At 45.0% G+C, this 22,131-nt stretch overlaps 1 protein-coding gene across 1 annotated transcript; it reads right to left on the reverse strand.

The window, feature by feature from the left end:
• Nucleotides 1–1,539: 1,539 nt before the first annotated feature.
• On the reverse strand, nucleotides 1,540–12,576 carry MRGBP (MRG domain binding protein). The gene is made up of 5 exons (XM_030212860.1): nucleotides 12,323–12,576; nucleotides 11,804–11,925; nucleotides 9,931–10,012; nucleotides 4,093–4,167; nucleotides 1,540–3,108 (listed from the first exon to the last, which is right to left on the reverse strand). Exons 1-5 carry the CDS (start codon nucleotides 12,468–12,470, stop codon nucleotides 2,918–2,920), a joined length of 618 nt encoding a protein of 205 aa, XP_030068720.1. The 5' UTR covers nucleotides 12,471–12,576; the 3' UTR covers nucleotides 1,540–2,917.
• Between the last annotated feature and the right edge of the window lie 9,555 nt (nucleotides 12,577–22,131).

A 22,131-nucleotide genomic window follows, 5' to 3' on the forward strand; every position in this document is an offset into this window, starting at 1 on the left:
CTGCACTCCGTGTACCCAACAGATATTAAATAAAGCAAAGACAGGCCATGAATAGTGTAACTCTTCTTTTAAAGCGTTTTGTAAACACAGTCTCACCATGCACTTTTTTTTACTAAACTAAAGTATAAAGTAATAGCATAAATCATTGGGAAGCTGGGAGTTTAACTTCTTGTACACTAGGCTTAAATAGTGAATTTAAGCACCATGAGACAAGAAGCAAGGATCACCGAGATGATGGAGGGTTTGCAGAGCTGAGGGAGTGAATGTGGATAGGCAGATCAGAGGGACTGGATGATGTTTTTCTGCCATTGTATTTCTTACTTTTTGTGTTTATTAACAAATGGTTAAAAAGTGATCTTTTAGGACATGATTTCATTGATGCCTTCCAAGTACTACAACATACAGACTTACACACGTAAATACCAGCATGCCACCTAAGTACTATTCTGCAAATTACCTGTTTAACTTACATAACACATGCTGATAAGTGGGGTGCATGAGAAGGACACAGACAGGGCTCCTACTTACGTGCATAATTCACAGAGTACTGTTTAAGTTATGCACGTACTGTTGCACTTTGGTGCTAGCGCTTACACCAGTTCTATGGCAGTTGTAAGTTTTCACACCTAAATCTTGGGTGCATTAATAGCAAGTTACATTCCTACTCTATAAAGGAAAGTAAGAGTCTTCCTTTATAGAACAGGTTCCTAATACACATCCTGTTATAGAATCTGCCGCTTGTGTATAATAAAGAGTACAATAGAGACATACAAGGAAAAAAAACTGAGTCCAATATAAAATCCCCCCCCCCCCCCCCCCCCCGGTGTATAATAAAAAACACAACAGATGGAACTTATCCCGATATAAAATCCCCCTCCCCCTGTTTATATAATAAAAAGCACAATACAAAGAAACAAATCTGAACCTGATATAGAATTCCCCTTATCTATCTATATATATAAAAGGCACCACTGAAGCCTCCAGCCGGAAGTGTGAAGCGCCAGAGATATCCGGTTTCCCCATGAGTGAAAGAAAACAGCACAGGAGGAAATCCCACGAACTGTGAAGGACTCAGAGGGGGGAGGGGAGAGAGATGCCGTCACTCTCTCTGTAACAAACACATAACAGCAGGAAACAACACTGAAGGACTGGACTCGGAGGGGGGAGGGGGAGGGGAGGGGGAGGGGGAGGGAGAGAGGGCAGAGGGCAGGGACACACACACTCCCACATGCACACTCTGAAGAAAACCTTGCTAGCCCCCGTTTCATTTGCATCAGAAACGGGTTTTTTTTTTACTAGTTTATAATAAAAAGTAAAATAGAGACAAAATTCTCCCATTGTGTATAATAAAAAACACAATAGAGACAGAATTCCCGTTTGTGTATTTTCACAATAGAGACATATAAAGAAACAAAACTAATCCCAATATAGAACCTCACCCCCTTTTTAGAATAAAAAGCACAAAAGAGGCAGAATTCCCCCCCTTGTGTATAAAAAAAACCACAACAGAGATATACAAAAGAAACAAAACTGCCAAGATCTACAAAGCAATTTTCATTGCATGTAAAATACTATCACAACAGCATGTAAAAAAAACAAATTAATGACATTAATGCAAATATACTGTCTTCTCCCTGCCTAGGGTACTGCTGCAAGTATTTTTACATTTAGTATGAAATTACTACTTACTAACTAGGCCACTAACCTTGGCAGTGAAATATACCTCTTTTCTCTTTGTGGCAAAAACCTTCTAAAAAGAAAGCCAGTTTGAGTTTTTAATGATTCAGCTGCAGTTTTGGAAATTAATGGATGTCAACAGCAGTGGAAAGCCTGTGACCCAAACCCCAATCTCTGCTTAGGGTACAGTACTGACATCTCCTGAGAGAGGTGTGTGTATGTTGTGGGTGAAAGAGACAGGGAGCCCCCTCATGAGGAGCCAGCACTAGTGGCACGTACAGTATCTGCTGGGAACACACCTTCAGTATGTACATGATCTTCACAAGCACACTGCACTAGTATCAAATTTGGATATCATACAACTGTATGCATGTTAGATGGGGCATGGAGGAAGCTGAGACACATTTTCTTTAAAACACTAAAATGTTTTTCTCTCACTAACTTCTTCGATTTTGGGTTTATTATGTTGCTGAACAGGATAAGGCATTTTCCCAGTGCAGGGGGGGAGAGATGAAAGAGGTACATGAAAGGTCTTTCACACCTACTGGAAGCTTCCAATATGTGTGGCCCTCATAACACAAGACCCAATTCTCTCCTCCTAAGAAAGCAGCATGTATATGTGAGTATGGGCGTGTGTATTGGGTAGAGGGTTGCATACCAGTGACTCGATGTCAGAACCACTGGTACCACAGTGTTTGGTTTTACACCCTTGTACTGATACATCACTTGGCTTGCTGGAAGAGCCCATTTACATCTCCTGTTTTCCCTGCACACCAAGAGCACTGCCTACCCTTGATGTCCAAGGAATCGGCACTCAGTTGTTTCTGAAGACAGATCACCCTTTTCATCTGTTTAAAACCTGAGGTTCATAGCCCCTTACTACACATCCCTGTCAAAACCTCATCCCTACCACTTGCAATCCTCTCATCCCCAGCCTCCTGTTGCCCCTTGCAGTCCTTTCTCTTCACTTGATTCTCCGCAGTCCTGTTTCATTACTCAATCCCCTGTTGTCACTTGAAAGCTTCTCTCGTTCCTCTATCCTGTTATCCACTGCAGTTCCTTCACTGCAGACCTCTTTTCTTTCCCAAGTCCCATATTTTCCTCCTCTCTTGTCTGTCAGCGCCCTGTTATCCTCTGCAGATCCCTCTCTTCCCCCAGCACCTTATTTTTCCCTCTTTTGTCCGCCAGCCTCCCTATAGTCCATTACAGTCCTTTGGTTATGAGCTTCTTTCTCTCCCTGCTATGTGCGACGGCGTTTGGCTGCACTGGGACTGGACGGGTTGCTGTTGGTGTTTAGAACTTTCTCTGTCACACGGCTGCGTTTCCGTTTGTCCGCATTGTCCTTACACCCAGACTCAGATGAGCTTCGTTCCTTCTCTTTGTTGTTTAGTTTTTCTGTCACTTTTCCAGAGATCCCCGAGGACAGGAAAACTGAAATGTTATTGAAACAGTAAAGATTTCATTTCTCGAGGTTTGATCTCACATACAAAAAGAAATAAATGTATACACTGAAACTGTAATCTCTTATAACTACTTTACATCATCAATCTGCATAATTTTCAGCTTATATCTATCTGTCCATTCATGAAAGTGGCTTTCCAGGAATAATTATTTTATATTTACTAATAAAATCAGCGGCAGGTTGAAGTTTGGACGATGATGTAAACATAGTGGCCTGATCCTGGAATTATCCAGATTGAGTGGTCACTACTAACTCAAAATCAGGGTCCAAACAGAAGCCATCCCTGAAAACAGCAGAATTGTATTCTGAATGCAGGCTCATCAATGCAAAGCTTGAACCTTTTTTGACTAGAGCACCACTTCACCTGATCTGTTACCCATCACATTGATGTTTCCTGCTTTTCCTGTTCTTTCCACTTCCCAAAAATGCTTTAGGCGAATATGGTGCAATCTGCCTGTTTCCCCATTGATGGGACTAGGGAAGGATGGACATGCAGCTGTGGAACACCAAATCCCATTACTGGGGTTAACCTGCATGTGATGTTTCATGCTTGCAGATGAGGAAGGGGCTTTACACTACCTGAACATGGTCTAGAAAAACCTACACTATTCTCCCTCATTACGGCCCTGTTTTTCTTTTTCTCTTTTCCAAGATGATATTGACCAACCTGAGGCTGGTGCTGTTTTGCTGTGTGAACTATACAGTTGGTGCAATTTTCAAAAAATCAGAAGGGGCGGAGCTCTCTCCTGCCACATTTAAACCCATTGATAGGGAAAGAATGCGTCAGAAAGGAATTTCATCCTTCCTGAGGTCATCATTTTTGCCAGCACTTGAGGTGTGATTGATTTCAGGCACAGAGGCATTGCTGTGGGCTGGATACAGTCTGCAAGCTAGAGATTTCTCACCCTTAATCTAGGAAATGACATGTGACAATCACACAAGATTTTCTCTACCTTCTTCAGAGACTGAGTGTGCATCTGTCTCATCTTTTGCCTCTTCTTTTATTTCCTCTTCAGACAGAATTTTTCCTGGGAAAACAGAAGAGAAGCTAAAGCCTTCTAAACTGCAGAGGTAACCCTAGGGCAGTTGTATTCACCCCCCCAGTTCTCAAGGGCCACCAAATGATATCCCTAATGAATATGCATAACCTACTATTTTGGGTATCAGTTATAACTATTTCTATGCATAAATCACAAGTAACTATGTACTCCAATAATATAATCTATATTCATTACAATCTTCATAAATGTTCTTTTTAAGCATCTATTCATCATTCATCCCTACCAATCTAAAAACCATTCACTCAACTTTCTCAAAAATGCACACAGTTAAGTTACATACCTATATCAATTATTTATCTTCAACATCCTTCCATTTGTAGATAATACTTGTTACTATCTATATCAAGGGCACAATACCTGATATGTCTTCCCTATATCACACTTATCTAAATAATCCAAAGAATGTTACTCAAATTAAAATCTATACAACCTTTCATCAAGTATAATAAATCTGTCTCTTAATACTGTATTTTAGATTTTCCCTTTTGAAACTGTCCAACTCCATATAGGAAGTGCAAACTGTGTGCTTCTCCATATATTCAATTTAAAAAATATTCCCCAGAGGGCAGCCTTGTCTATGATTAAGTGCAGTTTGTTGAAAATGGATATTTCAGAACAAGTTACTTTTTTGTATATAATGGCAGAAATAATTATTTCTAAAAATTATTTCAGATTTGAACAACAATACTTCCTTCAGATTAAGGGGGTGGCCACGGGGGCCACTGTGGCTCCCACAGTCGATTGTTATTATATGGCAGAATATGACGAGAAGTATGAATATGACTGTCAGTATAAATCCTGCATTTTACAATGGAAACGTTACATTGATGATGTGCTGTTATTTGGGGGAGGGGGTGATGAAAACACTGTAAAGGATTTTTTCCAATATCTGGATGAATGTGAGGACATCAAATTTGCTTGTCAAACTGGGGGTCAGGTAGTTAATTTTTCGGACATTCAAATACAGTATGAACAGGGATGTTTCACTATTCAAGCATTTTGAAAGTCAATGGATAGGAATGCCATCCTTTATTATAAAAGTCATCATCCAGTGAAGATTGAAGGACGGCATTCCATCCGGTCACTTTTTGCAAATATGTAGATTGTGCACTCAGGGTAATGGTTTTGTACAAAAAGCACAAGATATGAAACAAAGGGGTTATCCCTCCAAGGTGATCCATAGACCCTTTAAGAGAGTCCATAATGCCCACAGGACATGGTTGTTATGCAAACCACAGCGGAATGAGGAAAATAGACTAACTTGTGTATTATCTTATACAAGATCAATGGATAAGGTTAAATAAGTGATTTGTAAACATTGGTCCATTTTAAAACTGCATTCGGAATTTAAAGACATACCGAAGTCTGCATAAACAAGGGGACAGAATTTGGGAGAGAAATTATCAGTTAGCAGGAGGAAATTTACTAACGGTCGAAAATACAGGACATTTTAGATGTGAAGGTTGCAGTTATTGTCCATATGCATTGGAAACTCAGTTTATTCAGGTTTCTAATGTGATGAAAGAAAAATGGTTTGTTTTGCAATCCAGAATGGATTGCAAGTCATCACATGTAATTTATGGAGTAGTGTGTCCATGTGGCTTGTGGTATATTGGGCAGACCATACGAAAGGTGAAACACCGAATGACACAGCATTTGAGCAATATAAGTTTAAAGCACATGGATGCATCTTTAGTGGAACATTAGGACAGAATCCCGCATGGGGTGAAAGACTTTACATTCTTAGTGCTGGTTCAATTAGATCAAAGTAAAGGGGGAGATATTTCATTACAACTGCAACAAGGGGAACAAAGACTAATACTTGAATGGAAAATGGTAATGCCAATGGGCATGAATAAGGAAGCGGATTGGTCTGTCATTTAGGGGGTGTGGCAGTATTCCATCCACTAGAGTTAGTAAGGATATATAGAACCAGTGGCGTAGCCAGACAGTCAATTTTGGGTGGGCCTGAGCCCAAAGTGGGTGGGCACAAAATTTTCTCTGCCCCGCCCTACCCCCACCCCAAAATATAAATACTTTAGCTAATGTCAGCTGAAAACTTTCTCTGAAGATGGCCAGAACTCTCTTTTACCAAGCTTGGCAGGCAGCAGCAATCACCCTATGCCACTGATAAAATGTACTAAGATATCCAAATATTAGTTGTGCGTGATGCAATGTTTTGAACGAGGAAAAAGCCTCAAATGCCAAGGAGAACTCCTTCGTTGGAACACCAACTTAAGGGAGCCCCCTTTTATTCATCATGGGCTAAAAACCTCTTGAATTGCAATTTCACACTTGAACCTAATGATTTAAATCTTAACGGTTCTAAGTTGCACTTATCTCAACAGCTTTGTGGTTGTGTCTCACACCATCCATGGCCCGACTTCAGCCCGAGTTTCGATGACTGCCTTAGGGTCCGTGGTATCAACCGACTATAACCAATGCTGTGATTCACTGAATGCACCCCAAACATGCTTAGTTGTCAATGGTTCAAGGATGCTGCTGCCAACTGCAGAGCTTGGTAGAAGGGAGTTCTGGCCATCTTTGGAGGAGATCCTTAGCTGTGGATGCTTGGGGATCCTCACCAGTTATACAGCAAGGGTCAGGACTGGTGTTTGACCTGCTTGGGCCCAGGTCAGAAAATAAAAGAGGGCCCCTCCTCCTTGATTCCCTCTTCTCTTTAACTCCCCTCCAATTTCTCACCTGCCATTACTATCACACCAACAGACCTTCACCAAATACAGAACAAAGGATCACAAATTAGAAATAAGAATATTTAGTCAAAAATGAATGGGAACCCCAAGAAGTTAAACTTAGCATTACTGCAACACTAGAGATATAAAACAGAAATGCATGTCCTTTTCTAAAGAACACAATACAAGACATTTGCTATGTATGTTTCCAAAAGCTAACATATTCCGTTTAAAACATTCAAAACAAAATGCTTTGTTTCTACCTTTGTTGTCCTATTTTTCCTTCTTGCTGGTTCCAATTTCTCTTTTCTGCTAATTCTTCTTCAAGCGGCTGCAGTCCCATTTGTCTTTTCTTCTCTCTCTTGTCTGTTCCCTCACTACTCCTGCCTCTGACATATTGATCACTCCTTTTTAGCTTTTTTCTGTCTCTCTCACACCCTTCTCCTCCTTTTTACTTTTCAATTACCTGTCAAATTTCCATCTTCTTCTTTCATCCATAAGATCTCCCATTCCCCATCTCACTCCTTCCCCAGCCCTACATTCTCTTTCATCTTTAATCTACTCCCCATTACCATATTTCTACCCTCTGTAATCACTATCCTCATTTATTTCCTTGCCACTCCCTCCTCCCCCTCCTGGCCTCTCCCACAGGGTTCCACCATTCCCATCATCTTCCTCCCTCCACCCTTCTAGCCAGCATCTAATCCCTCTCCCCCCCCCACCCCACCCTTGTAGCCTGACATTTTCCTGTCCTCTTTTTCTTCCCTCCTGCCCTCTCCCCCATGGTCCAGCATTTTCCCTCTTTTCCCCCTCACCACCTCCTGTGTATCTCTCCCTCTCTCTCATCCACCCCCATGTCCATCTCCCCCTCTCATTCCCACTGTCCACAATCTCTCTAGCCCTCTCCCTTGTGTTCTGGTTCCAACATCTCTCTCCCCTTCCTATGCAGCCTCTCACTTCTTCCCCTCTACCATCATGTCCAACATTTCTCCCTTCCCTCCACCCCTACGTCCAACATTTCTCCCTCTCTTGCCACCTAACACCTCTCTATGCAGCCTGTCTCCCTCCCCTTCACCTCATATGCAAGATTTCTCCCTTTCTCGCCTCTCCACCCCTTTGCTGCATCTCTCCCTTTTTCCCCCGTGCAGCATCCTTTCCCCATGCTCCCTCCCCCCCATGCATTTATCCCTATGTTCCCTCCCTCCATGCAGCATATTTCCCTGTCTTCCCTCCTCTGTGCAGCATCTCTCCCCCATGTTTCCTCCCTCCATGCAGCATCTGTCCTGTCTTCCCCCTTAAAAAATTCCACTCAGGAGCCTGCACCTTTCCCCCCTCTCTCCTCCTTCCCCCCCCCCCGGGCCCCGCCATGCTGCACCTTTTTCCCCTCCCCCTGCCTGCCCCCCCCATGCTGCACGCACCTTTTCCCCTTCTGCAACGGCGCCGCATCCGTCAGCAGCACGCTGCTATACGACGACTGCTTCCTTCCGGCTGGCCTCACCTACGATACTCTTTCTGAAGAGGCGGGGCCAGCGCAGAGGAAGCACTCGTAGCGGATGGCGCCACCGCTGCTGGAGTCTGGACGGGGATGACAGGGGAGGAAGGAGGGAGCAGGGAGGTAACAAAACTTGCGGTGCGCCGGCAGCTTGGGCGTCTAGGTGCACTGTTGCTGGGTGGGCCCGAGCCCAAAGTGGGTGGGCCTAGGCCCACCCATAGCTACACCCCTGTATAGAATATATGCGTGGGCAATTGGATTAATCTGGCACCATTGCTCTCACTGTCTGTCTTCAGAGTGAAACCCTGGTGGTGTGTCCGTCAATACGTGAAGTAATATTTCAGTAAGATGTGTACGATAGTTGAGTTTATAGACGGGAGAAAAGAATACACACATTATTTCATTTGTTCCTTTGTACTAATATATTATTATAGTTAAACCCCTGACAACGCTTTAGGGTGAAACACTGAATTGTGTTATTCACAGCAACAAATATATGAGTGAACTGAAGTATACAGATAAAGTGAGCAAGGAGTAGCTGATGATTCATAGCAAGAAAGAAGAAGCTGATGAAAGTAATGAAATGGTTTTGGATTTGATATACTTTTAAATTGACTATATGGAAAAGCAGACAGTGAAGTAAGTGGAGCAACATACAGTTGGCAGCTCACCTATGGCACTATGGAGTCGGACAGTTTCAAAAGGGAAAATCTAAGATACAGTATATTAAGGGACAGATTTATTATATTTGAAGGTTGTATAGATTATAATTTGAGTAACTTGTTTTAGATTATTTAGATTAGTATGATATAGGAAAGGCATGTCAGGTATTGTACCCTTGATATTGATAGGAACGACTATTATCTACATATGGAAGGATGCTGGAGACACATAATTGATATAGGTATGCAGCTTAACTGTGTGCATTTTTGAGAGCTGAGCGAATGGATTTTAGATTAGCAGGGATGAATGATGAATAAATGTGTTAAAAAGTTTTAAAAGAACATTTATGAAGATTGTAATGAATAAAGATTATATTATTGTACATTGTTACTTGTGATTTATACATGAGAGAGATTTGCATACAATGGAGGGAGTAGTCATGCAAAATACTCTCTCATGTATTCATTAGGGTTATTCTGAAAGCCTGACCCATTGGTGGCCCTCAAGCACTGGGAATGAATACCAAGGCCCTTGGGGAACAAACAATCCTAAGAGAAAGCATCTAAGTGATGCAAAATTTAATTCAAGAAGTATATAATGTCTATTTGAAGAAATTCACCCAAGGCTGTGTATGTAACCCGGACATAGGTAACAGACAAGTGCAGCAATAAAAATATTCAAATAATACACATTATGGCACAGTATGAGACTTACAGTGTCACACACAAATACCACTTCCTCTATTTGCTGTTCCAAGCAAAGTACAAGTAGGGATTTCACCTTTTCTTGCATAATTCCTCTGATTAGAAGTGACTAACAGTTCTAGCAATATCTACAAACATACTAATTCTGAAATATGCATTGGACTGGACTCAATCTTACCTTCTTTCACTTCTTGGATGATGTCCTCAGGAAGGATGAAATTCCTTTCTGAGTTGTGAAATGGAAGTATCTCAGACTCGTGCTGAAATTAAATTTTCAAGACATAATTTAAACTGACTGAAAGAGCAGTGTAATCCCAAGTCCGCTAATCTTCAGGGTCCACATCATACATAATACACATACTACCCAGCAGGGTCTTCATACAAAGCGCATTTATTTATCATACAATGGCTCACATGTCAAATGAAGGACAGACCTCCACCTCGGGACTCCATACCACCGGCTTCTCTAGGGGAGCGCACGAGCACGGATCTGCCGCCGCAGCCCCCGAGCCAGAACCTAGGTGCTCACCTTTTAAGTAACACACATCCTTGCCATATTTAAGCTCCCACACATATACCAAACTCTAAGGCTGACATAACTTGTGGGCACCTAATATTAGGTGCGCTGATACCAGTATTCTGTAATGGAACCTAGGCACCTACCGTGTAGCCTCAGAGTGTCTAAATGGAGGCACCCACTTACAGAATTGCTTCCATAGCACACTCACTGGGGCCTAGATATTGAGAGCAGCTCTATAAAGGAGACCTATTGGAAGCTTATTCTATAAAGGAAAGTAGGTGCCTATTTTCCACTATAGATATTAGTGTAACTGGGTATATACGCACATAAATGGTTATGTACAAGCACTCACACCAGCCACCAAGCTGGTGTAAATGCTTGTGCCAAAACATCGGATACATACGTAACTTATAATATTCTATAAGTTACACATGTTATATGTGAGTGCTGCCCAGACTCAGACTCTCACATGTATGCCCGAATGAAGAAGTAGTCTCATGGTTTCTGCAGTGGCCAGAGAACCAGGCGAACCAGGTTTGATTCCCACTGCAGGTCCTTGTGACTCTGGGCAAATCACTTAACCCTCCATTGCCCCAGGTACAGAATAAGTAGCTGTATATCAAATCCCAACCCCTTTACCTTACCTGTAAAATACATGCTATGAAGCATACAGAATAACGCTTAGGTGGCTTTCTGGTATTTATACACGTGTATGGATATGCCATTACTCTAATATATGTGGATTTGGACATAGATGTTAGAGCCTTATTTATAAAATAATCCCTACTATGTGCAGCATAGAAGTATCATTCACTAAGGCCTGTGTGGCAGTGGCGTAGCCAAGGGTGGGCTTGGGTGGGCCCAGGCCCACCCACTTTGGGCTCAGGCCCACCCAGTAGCAGCACACCTATGACGTGGCTGGCAGAGATCCCCAAGCCCTACCAGTCGAAAACTCCCAACAACTGTCTCTCCTGCATACCTTGTAAATAGCAGATCTTTGTCTGCAGCAAGCAGCGACTGATACATACTGTTCGCACCGGCCCCACAGTCTCTCCTCTGATGCATTCCCACCTATGCGGAAACAAGAAGTTGCATCAGAGGGAAGACTGTGGGGCCAACATGAGCAGTGTGTATTAGTTGCTGCTCGCTGCCGGTGAAAATCTGCTATTTATGCGAGGGAGGGGGGATGCAGGCGAGAGAAGGAGAGACCAAATCACTTGTGGGACAAGGCGGAGTGCTTCTGCCCACCCATCTTGGGCCCAGGCCCACCCAAAATTGGGTGTCTGGCTACGCCCCTGCTGTGTGGCACGCACAACATACATTTCTCACCAATAACAGTATCATGCACAACATGTTACTTACCAGTGCTTATGTATGATACACAACATACACACATATATGTACAATGCATCACCATGGCTTGTTAGTCATGTACAACATGCATGTGTTAAATCAGTAAGCTTGCGTGTCATGCACAATGTATGAATGTTACTCATTACACAGCTTGCATGTCATGCATAAAGTTACTCACCAGGGCTTGCATGTCATACATGGTACTTAAATGATCCCAGATTACTTTAGAATTGATCTGACGTCCAATATTCTGACTAAACTTGTCACGGATGCAGATCATGTGGAAGTGGCGATTCACACCTGGAGAATGAGGAGAAACAGAACAGCAGCATTAAACAAAGCCCATTAGAGAGAGAGTGTGTGAGTGAGTGAGAGAGAGAGAGTGTGTGTGTTTTACAGAAAACCATGAGAGAGATGGAGGGAGGTGGGGTAGACAAAGAAATGGGGAGGGGGCAGCAAACCATTTCACAGAGAAATGGGGGGGGGGGGGGGTAGGCAGAAAACCATTTGACAGATAAACGGGGGCGGGGTGGGGGCTAGAAAACCATCCCACAGGCCGAGGATCAGAGAGGAGGCCAGTGGCTGTAGCGTAGAAATAAAATAAATGAAGCGTGAATGTCAGGTTCTGGCGAACGGGGAGCTAGCTCCTTTTCCCGGGCACCACCGCCACTCGAGGCCGGGGATGCAGCGGCCTTACCGACGGGTTTGTGTCCAAGCATGGCGTGGAAGAGGCAGACCTCCACCTCGGGACTCCACACCACCGGCTCCTCTAGGGGAGCGCACGAGCACGGATCCGCCGCCGTAGCAACCCCCGAGCCAGAACCCGCCGCCTCCGCTTCCCCCATGGAGACGCTGCGAGCGCTGGACGCGACAACTACTAGAGGCCGAGGGCTGAGGGACACCTTGCGCCCCCTGTAGGCCGCTGCGCGTCTGTTTATTACTGGGGACGGGGGGAGAGAAGTGGAAACACGGAACAACGAGAGTGCAGAAAAGCAGAGACAAGAGTGCTGTTGCTGTATAGGAGGACTGAAACATATGCAAAACTGAACAGAGCTGGAAAAGAGATGAACATACAAAATAATGCACCAAACAGTACTACTGAAAGACTTAAAGGGGAACAAGGTAAAAAAAAAAAAAAAGGATTGATCTGGTATAACAAATGTCCATAGGAATGCATTAAATCCGTGAATGAACGCTCCAGGGCAGAAAAGCGGACCAAAAAAGTAAAAGTCGGAGCTTGCGTGCACTACCTTAAAAATGGAGCGTTGTTCTGTCTCTTTGTTTTTTATTTTATTTATCAAAAAATACAATCAAGGCAATAATAAACACAACTTGTACAGAAATGCCATATGAATGAGAATAAAATCTCAAAATAAAAGGCAATTATTACAATAAGTAATGTTTTCCCAAATACATACGGTTTAAGTCCTCAATATATATAAGGATCCAAAAGGAGAATAAGGGAGAATTCACATAACAAGTAAAATATATAGGAGATAAAGCTAGCTGGTCTGACTGCAATTCTCCTATGTAAGAGCTAAATCCCAGAGGTTACACCAGAACAATCTCATGGAAGAGGAATTTGTTCAATCCATTTACCAGCTAGAAACTGAGACAAATGAGCAGGATTGAAATTTAATTACACATTTACATGGAAACTTTAGGAAAAATGTTGCCCCCAACTGCACAATTTCAGGCTTGAGCAACAGGAACTGCTTCCTCCTTTGTTTCTGTCTGGCTAAATCAGGAAACAGAGAAACTCTAAAAGAATGAAACAATTTCCCTCTGTGCCTAAAGAACAATTTTAGGAGCCATTCTCTGTCTGAATATAGTACAAAAGTCACTATTAATGTAGAAGAAGAGTATTGCTCAGATGAAGAAGATTCTAGTAAGTCTGAAGCATTCAGTCTATCAACTCTGCATTTGGTTGTTGGTTGGCAATTAATAAACCTGAGCCAAAGGTGGAAAATTAGCTTCTGGAACCATCAACACTTCTCCTAAATAACTTTATTCTTAAATTTGCCAGAAGTCTTTATTGATAGTTCAAACAAGTGGGCAAAACATACAACATATCACTTAACAGCATTATGCAATCTTGGCACATCCAATTGTCAATTGCATGCACAAAATAGAAGGGGGCACAAGGTTAAACAAAAATGCCTTCCCCACAATCCAAACTAGCGCAACATTGCTCAATAAAAAACGTCTTGAGATTTTATTTTCCATTTTATTCCCTAAACAACTTGTAACAGGAACAAGTTACTCATAACCCCAGTCCCCTCCCCCCAACCCTGCTCTGTCATCCAGGTAAACAGACTAATAATTTCCCAGACCAAGGCCCTACAATACTCAAACTGTGCAATGTGAAATAAAAGGTTCCCACGTGGCTTCTCATTTATGTATCTGGTGCCTACGCTCTGCTAAGAGCCACTCCATTTCACAGATATACCACAGTTTATTAAGCCAGTTCGCCAATGGAGGCACTGAGTTCTGCTTCCAATGTGCAGCCGCTATTACACGGGCCGCACTCATTGCATACCTTTCCAAAACAGCATTAGCAGGTGCTAGACCCAGAATCTTTTTAGGGAATGAAAAATAAACTGGTGCCCAAGGCAGAGAGAACCCCAGCCATATCTGTAACCTACAATGTATTGCTGTTCAAAAGGCTCTTACTTTTACACAAGACCACCACATGTGGCCCATTGTGCCAGCTTCTCCACATCCCCTCCAACAAATGCCCGACTGTGCTGGGTAAATGCGCCGGAGTCGAGCAGGTGTTAGGTACCAGCAAAATAATACTTTAACAGCATTTTCTCTAAGAGGCACATGAAGAGACACCTTTGTCGAGGCCCTTTCCATGTTCCCCCCACTTGTCGTCCCTCAGCTCCAGTCCCAGCTCACGGCTCCAATTCCTCCTATGGAGGGTGTACACTGGATATTTTGAGCAAATATGCTTATAAAGACAGGTTATCAACCCTCTCGTGGACCTGGAGTACACAGATAAGTCTTCCAAGAAGGAGTCCTCCCTCGTTACCAGCGAACAAATAGATTTCCCCCTCAGGAAGTGTGAAATCTGGAGATAAGCAAACCTGTCGTGTGCAGTACATGGATATTCCTCTTTCAAAAAAGAAAATGCTTGCAGAGACTCCTCGAACATCTGACCCCGAGTCTTCAGGCCCTTCCTATACCATCTAGTGAACATACCCTGTACATTCCCCGGAGGGAAAAGAGGATTATAGGCTATGGGCGACAAATGAGACAGATTGCTCTCCAGGCATGCAAAAAATGTGTCCCAGTAATAAAAGGTAGTGTAAATCGATGGGCACACCCCTGATCCCAAAGAGCTATGCTTTCGGGGAAGCCACACTAACACCCCCAATGGCCTGGTACCCAATGAAAATTGTTCCAAATGTACCCACAACATGTGTGGCAATGTATGATACCACTCTATTGCTGCGTGCGCCTGAGTTGCCCTATAATACCAGTAAATATTTGGGACTCCCATTCCGCCCTTTTTCCTGTCTTGGTATAAGAATGACCTAGGGAGTTGCGGGCACTTTCCTGCCCAAATGAAACGCATTATTCGGTCTTGCAGAGTAGAAAGAGTCCTCCTTGGTATCTGCAGTGGGAGTACCTGGAACAAGTACAGGAGACGGGGTAATATGTTAATTTTAATCGTGGCTATTCTACCAAACCAGGACAAGGTGAGATCCCCCCATCTCTCCAGGTCCCGGACTAATGCTCTAAGCACACCTGGGTAATTTGCGGAATACAAATCTGAGAAACACGGGGTCAACATGACTCCCAAGTAACGGATTTCTTTCGCTGCTCAGCAAAATGAAAATGAGTCCTGCAGTGTACCCACAAACTTTGATGGCAAAGTGACATTAAGGGCCTCTGACTTAGTCATGTTAATTTTGAATCCAGATACCACTGAATAATGATCTACAGTGCGCAAGAGATAATTGAGGTAATTGGACGCGTTACAGTGAACAACACATCGTCGGCAAAGAGTTCCATTTTGTGCTGTCTCGCCCCTATATTAACACCTGATATATCTGGGTTCGCACGTACATTTGCTGCAAAGGGTTCCATAACCATTGCAAAAAGCAGTGGGGACAGCGGGCATCCCTGGCGAGTACCTCGCTGTAATGTAAACATCTCAGAATTCCCCCCATTGATTCACACATAGGCCTTAGGAGAGCTATAAAAAGCCCTAATCCACCCACAGAACAGAGGCCGTATCCCAAACTCTTCCATAACCTGATACAGAAAAGGCCAATGCACCCTATCAAAAGCCTTCTCTGCATCCAAACCTAGGAGGCACATTGGCACCCGGTCTCTTCTGGTCAGATACAATAAGTCCACTACTCGTCTAATATTGTCCATGGCTTGCCTCTGTGGCACAAAATCCACCTGGTCTGGGTGTATAAGAGTTGGTAAGATAGCTGATAAGCAATTTGCTAAAACCTTTGCTAAGATTTTAACATCAGCATTCAAAATGGATATAGGGCGATATGAGGCACATGCAGTATGATCTTTGTCTTGTTTTGGTATTACAGCAATTCAGGCCTCCATCATCGAAGAGGATAATAGCCCTCCAGTTCTAATCTGATTAAGTAAATCTGTAAGCAGTGGCACAAGTTCTAAACCAAATTTCTTGTAGAACTCATTAGGAAGACCGTCAAGACCAGGTGATTTGTGAGAGGGTAGCCCCTTAATAACTTTTTGAATCTCTATTGGTGTTATCATTTTATCCAATTCAGCTACCTGGACTGACTGGGTTAAGTGTTGGCAGATAACTAGTTGTCAAATATTCATTGATAACTTCTGGTGTTGGACAGATCTCCTGCGAGTATAGTGTTTGATAGAATTGTTTAAACCGTCTACGTATCTGAGAGGTTGTATTAAGTAGGCCCCCCTTACCATCTCGAACTCGCACAATTGTGCGGTCCACCTTTTGTTTACGCAACCTTATGGCAAGAGTACACCCAGCTTTATTGGTAAATTCAAATGCGCATACCTTCTGTCTAGCTTGCAGCATGCTCAATTTATTTATTTATTTGTTGCATTTGTTTCCAACATTTTCCCACCTATTTGCATGCGCAATGTGGCTTACATAATACCACGGTGAGCGAAATACAGAGTGGTCTAGTGTTAATGTTCATAAGTGACAGAAGAGTATATTAAGTATTCAAGGAGAATTGTTCTGAATAAATGGCATCCAGCTGAAACCTCAAATCATGCAGCTCTTGCATTATTTGGGGAGACTGTTTTGCCTTATGACTTGCTTCTAGACATTTAATTCTATCCAAACACTTTGCCAGCTGCGCTCTCTGGCGACGAGCCTGCCTACTGGCTACTTGTAGGAAATATCCTCTAGACCTCTAGATACCGCTTTCATGGCATCCCATACTACACTTAAAGAGGGGCCTGAGTTAATATTAATTTCCAGGTATTCCTTCAGCACATTTTTATAACCTTCTACCACCTCCATATCCTGCAGGATGCCCACATTAATGGTCCATCTTTTGTTCTGGATCTCTGGCCTAATAGACGGCAAGGAGGCCCACGCAGGCGCATGGTCTGATATGGTTATACTACCAATATCCACATCCGGACCCATCTCAACCAACTTAGTATCCAGAAAAATGTGATCAATAAGTGAATAGGAGTCATGAATGTGAGAGTAGTATGTATAGTCGATCTGTTTGGTGTGTAAGTTGCCATATGTCTAGAAGAACTAAGGAATGTACGAGTGAGCCCAGGGCAGTGGACAATTTGGAGTCTCCGATGGGTGATGGCCTAGTGCGATCTTGCGCTGTATCCATTACTGCGTTAAAATCCCCTCCCATTATCAGGGAACCCTGAGTAAATGTCACGTCTGTGGTTGTGACCACCCTCAGACTTACCTTATTTCTGGGGGTCAGCATCTATGCTGGCTTCTGTCTGTTTCTGTGTTAGTCTTGTCTCTGTCTCTGTGTGCTGATTGCTTCACTAGACCTCACCTGTGTGGGCTATGCCTCTCTGAGGAGCCAGCATCTAAGATGGCTCCCGCTTGTTTTGTGCCAGCTTCCAAGATGGCTCCTGCCTGTTCTTCCTATGTGTTCCAAGCCTCTCCTTGGTGTGAGTGTGTTTCCTGCTCCTGTCCTGCAGTAGGTGACATCATCAGTGAGAGCCTTCATAAGGAAGGGCTGTGCTTGCATTCAGGGCCTTTGCATAGTAAGTAAGATTGTTATGCCAATAGGCCGTGAGGTTAGTTAGAGCACTGTTGCGCTGCTACTTAGCCTTTCTCTGGGGCTCTTGCCCATCTGCTATTTGTGTCTGTGGACTGCCAGTCCTTCTGTGTGGGTGCTGCCCTTCTGCTTTGTGTCTGTGGACTGCTAATCCTTCCATGTGGGCTTTTGCCCTTCTGTTTTGTGTCTGTGGACTGCTAGTCTTTCCTTTGCCTTGCTCTGCGTTTGGAGCCTGAAGCTTCAGACATTTTCTCTCTGTCTGTGTTTGGAGCTGCTGAAGCTTCAGCCCTGACTCTGTTATCCCTGGTTTATTCCTCTGCCTGCCCAAAGACTCTGTTTGCTCCTGGTTTACTCTATTATCTGCTGCCTGCCCAAAGACTCTGTTTGCTCCTGGTTTATTCCTCTGCCTGCTGCCTGCCCAAAGACTCTGTTTGCTCCTGGTTTATTCTATTGTCCACTGCCTGCCCAAAGACTCTGCTAGTTCCTGGTTACTTCTTCTGTCTGCTCTGCCTAGCTTGCTTGTATATCCCGAGTCCTGTTTCTGCCAAGCTTGCTTGTATACCCTGAGTCCTGTTTCTGCCAAGCTTGCTTGTATTTCCTGAATCCTGCTTCTGCCTAGCTAGTGTGTATATCCTGAATCCTGTCTCTGCCTAGCTAGTGTGTATATCCTGAGTGTATATCCTGAATCCTGTCTCTGCCTAGCCTTTGTGTACGTCTTGTCCCCTTGGTCTCTCTTGTGTTTTTGGTTTAGTGGCTGCATGCAGCTTTCAGTCCAAGTCTAGTATTTAGCCTAGTCTCCCTCGTACATCCCGACCCAGAGTGGGTCCTCTGCATCTTCAGCTCAACTCCGGAGGAACGGTGGTCAAGCGCAGGTGAAGTTGTTCCTGTTCTGCCTGTTCTAGTTGCCTGCCTCAGTACTACTCCAGTCCAGAGTTCCAGTCCTGCTCTTCTGTGTATCCAGTTCCAGGGTGGCCTTGCCTGCCACTGCCGCTGCTTGGCAGTGGCCCAAGGACATACGTATTCTGGTTCTGCCTCGAGAACCCGACAGAATGCAAAGGCCATGAGTCCGGCAAGATCATCTGTCCAGGTGGGATTCCTGCCCATGACTTCGTTCTCTATGGATAATCCGGGTTCCAGTCCGGGTGCAGCTCCTGATTTTTGTTCAGATCCCTATGCCAACCCAGTTACTTTTCTGGATTCTTTTATGATGCTTCAGGTGTACCACGATAAACTTTTGTCTGACCCAGCCCTGAAGGATACTCTTGAAGCAGCAGCCGAAAGGAAGCGTCTCTGGTGGCGTCAGGTCCGCCATAGTCCAGTTTCTGATTTTGATCCTTGTACTATGTTTTCTGCGTACCGCCACAGTCTTCTCGAGGACCCAGTGCTGCGGGATACTCCTGAAGCTGAGGCTGAAAGAAGGCACTGTGGAATTCCCACGCTCAAGACTCCGCAGCAGTTTTTACAGAGCGACCTGGGTTACCGTTCCAGATTAGTTCCTGTTCTGGATCTCGGGCCCAGCCTGGGTCTGAGTCCAGACCAAGGGGATTGTCCAACCAAGCCTTCGATTCCAGCTCGAGTGGCGCTTCCAGCTAAGCCTCTGAGTTCAGTCCGAGGGTCGGTCCTGACCAGGTCTCTGAGGTCAGGCCGAGTGAGACGCCATACCAAACCTCTGATTCCAGTCCAAGTTGTGCCGCCACCCAGGCTCCTGAGTTCAATCCAAGGGGTACTTTATACTGAGCCTCCGATTCCAGTTCGAGTAGCGCTTCCAGTCAAGCCTCTGCGTCCAGTGCGAGGGACGCTTCTAACTGAGTCTCCAAGTCCTGTTCGAGTGGCGCTCCAGGTCAAGCCTCCGGTTCTTGTCCAAGTGACCCGTCCGGTCAAGCCACTGAGTCCAGTTCAAGGGGTGCTTCTAACCAAGCCTCTGATGCCAGTCCGAAGGGTGTTTCAGACTGAACCTCCGTTTCCAGTCCAGATGGCACCTCCAATCAAGCTCCTGAGACCAGTTCGAGTGGCGCTTCAGACCGAGCCTCTGATCCCTGTCCAAGGGGCATTTTCTGCCAAGCCCCAGTTAAAGTTCCGTCCCCGCCAGGAGGCAAAGGTTGCCTGTTCCAAGGAAGAGGGTGATTCCAGTCCGGGGTACAGCCCCAGATCCGTTCCTGTTCAGAGTTCTAGTTCCACTCCAGACTCTGATGCCAGCCCGGGTCCTAGTCCCGGTTCCGTTCCTGATACCAGTGTGGGCGTCCAGCCCATGAATTTTTCTTCAGTTTCTGCTCTTAATGATGAGATGACGCTCCAAGAGTACCGTGATAAACTTTGTTCTGATCCAGCCTTGGAGAATACCCCCGAAGCGGTAGCTGAGAGAAGGCGTGTTCAACGGCTTGGGGTCCAGAGAAGTCCTGTTTCTGCTTTTGATCCTGCTATCACGCTCTATGAGTACCGCCGCAGTCTTCTTTTGGAGCCTGCCCTGCGGATTACTCCTGAAGCCAACGCCGAAAGGAGACGGCTTAGAAAGTCGTCCCAGTCCAGCCGGTGGAGCGTCAGTTCCAGCCAAGCTGTTGCATCTATTCTGAGTTCCAGTTCCAGCCCAGCATCCGAGTCTAGTCCGAGGTCCAGATCCAGACAAGCTGCTGAATCTACTCTGAGTTCCAGTTCCAGCCAAGCAGCTGAGTATACTCCAAGCTTCAGTTCCAGCCAAGAAGCTGAGGCCGCATTGAGTTCCAGTGCCAGTCAAGCTCCTGACCCCGGTCCAGCTCCTGGTTCCAGTCACAGTCAAGCTTCTGATTCCAGTTTGGGTCACAATCCCGGCTTGCTTTGGATACTACTCCAGGTTCCAGTCCCAGTTCTACTTCTGTTCAGACTTCTAGTTCCCGTCAAGACTTGGATGTCACTTCAGGCCCCAGTCCAGCTTCTGATGTCAGCGTGGGTATTGGCTCCAGCCTTGTTCCTGTCACTACATGGATTTGCCAGGAGGTCAAGGATGTTGTGGGTTCCCTCAGGGAAGGGTTCCTTTTGAATCTTGTTCCTCTTGCTGCATCCAAGATCCTGATTCTGCTCAGCGGGGATTCGAAAAAGCCTCCGGTCTTCAAGCCCCACTCCTGTCTTCAAGTGTTGGACTTCCTTGCTGCTTCCAGTCCAGCGATCCATGTTTGCCTTTTGAAATCCATCTGGAGGTTTCACCACAGTTACCCCTGGACACCTGAGCTCCCGGTGGAGACTAGGGAGGGGGTCTTGAGGGGGAGGTACTGTCACGTCTGTGGTCGTGACCACCTTCAGACTTACCTTATTTCTGGGGGTCAGCATCTATGTTGGCTTCTGTCTGTTTCTGTGTTAGTCTTGTCTCTGTTTCTGTGTGCTGATTGCTTCACTAGACTTCACCTGTGTGGGCTATGCCTCTCTGAGGAGCCAGCATCTAAGATGGCTCCCGCTTGTTTTGTGCCAGCTTCCAAGGTGGCTCCTGCCTGTTCTTCCTATGTGTTCCAAGCCTCTCCTTGGTGTGAGTGTGTTCCCTGCTCCTGCCCTGCAGTAGGTGACATCATCAGTGAGAGCCTTCATAAGGAAGTGCTGTTCTTGCATTCAGGGCCTTTGAATAGTAAGTAAGATTGTTATGCCAATAAGCCGTGAGGTTAGTGAGAGCACTGTTGCGCTGCTACTTAGCCTTTCTCTGGGGCTCTTGCCCATCTGCTGTTTGTGTCTGTGGACTGCCAGTCCTTCTGTGTGGGCGCTGCCCTTCTGCTTTGTGTCTGTGGACTGCTAGTCCTTCCGTGTGGGCTTTTGCCCTTCTGTTTTGTGTCTGTGGACTGCTAGTCTTTCCTTTGCCTTGCTCTGTGTTTGGAGCCTGAAGCTTCAGCCATTTTCTCTCTGTCTGTGTTTGGAGCTGCTGAAGCTTCAGCGCTGACTCTTATCCCTGGTTTATTCCTCTGCCTGCTGCCTGCCCAAAGACTCTGTTAGCTCCTGTTTTTTTCCTCTACCCGCTGCCTGCCCAAGACTGTTTGCTCCTGGTTTATTCTATTGTCCACTGCCTGCCCAAAGATTCTGTTTGCTCCTGGTTTATTCTATTATCCGTTGCCTGCCCTAAGACTCTGTTAGCTCCTGGTTTATTCCTCTGCCTGCTGCCTGCCCAAAGACTCTGTTTGCTCCTGGTTTATTCTATTGGCCGCTGCCTGCCCAAAGACTCTGCTAGTTCCTGGTTACTTCTTCTGTCTGCTCTGCCTAGCTTGCTTGTATATCCTGAGTCCTGTTTCTGCCAAGCTTGCTTGTATTTCCTGAGTCC

The sequence above is a fragment of the Microcaecilia unicolor genome, chromosome 8, assembly GCF_901765095.1.
Source record: "Microcaecilia unicolor chromosome 8, aMicUni1.1, whole genome shotgun sequence".
In the NCBI taxonomy this organism is placed as follows: Eukaryota; Metazoa; Chordata; class Amphibia; order Gymnophiona; family Siphonopidae; genus Microcaecilia; species Microcaecilia unicolor.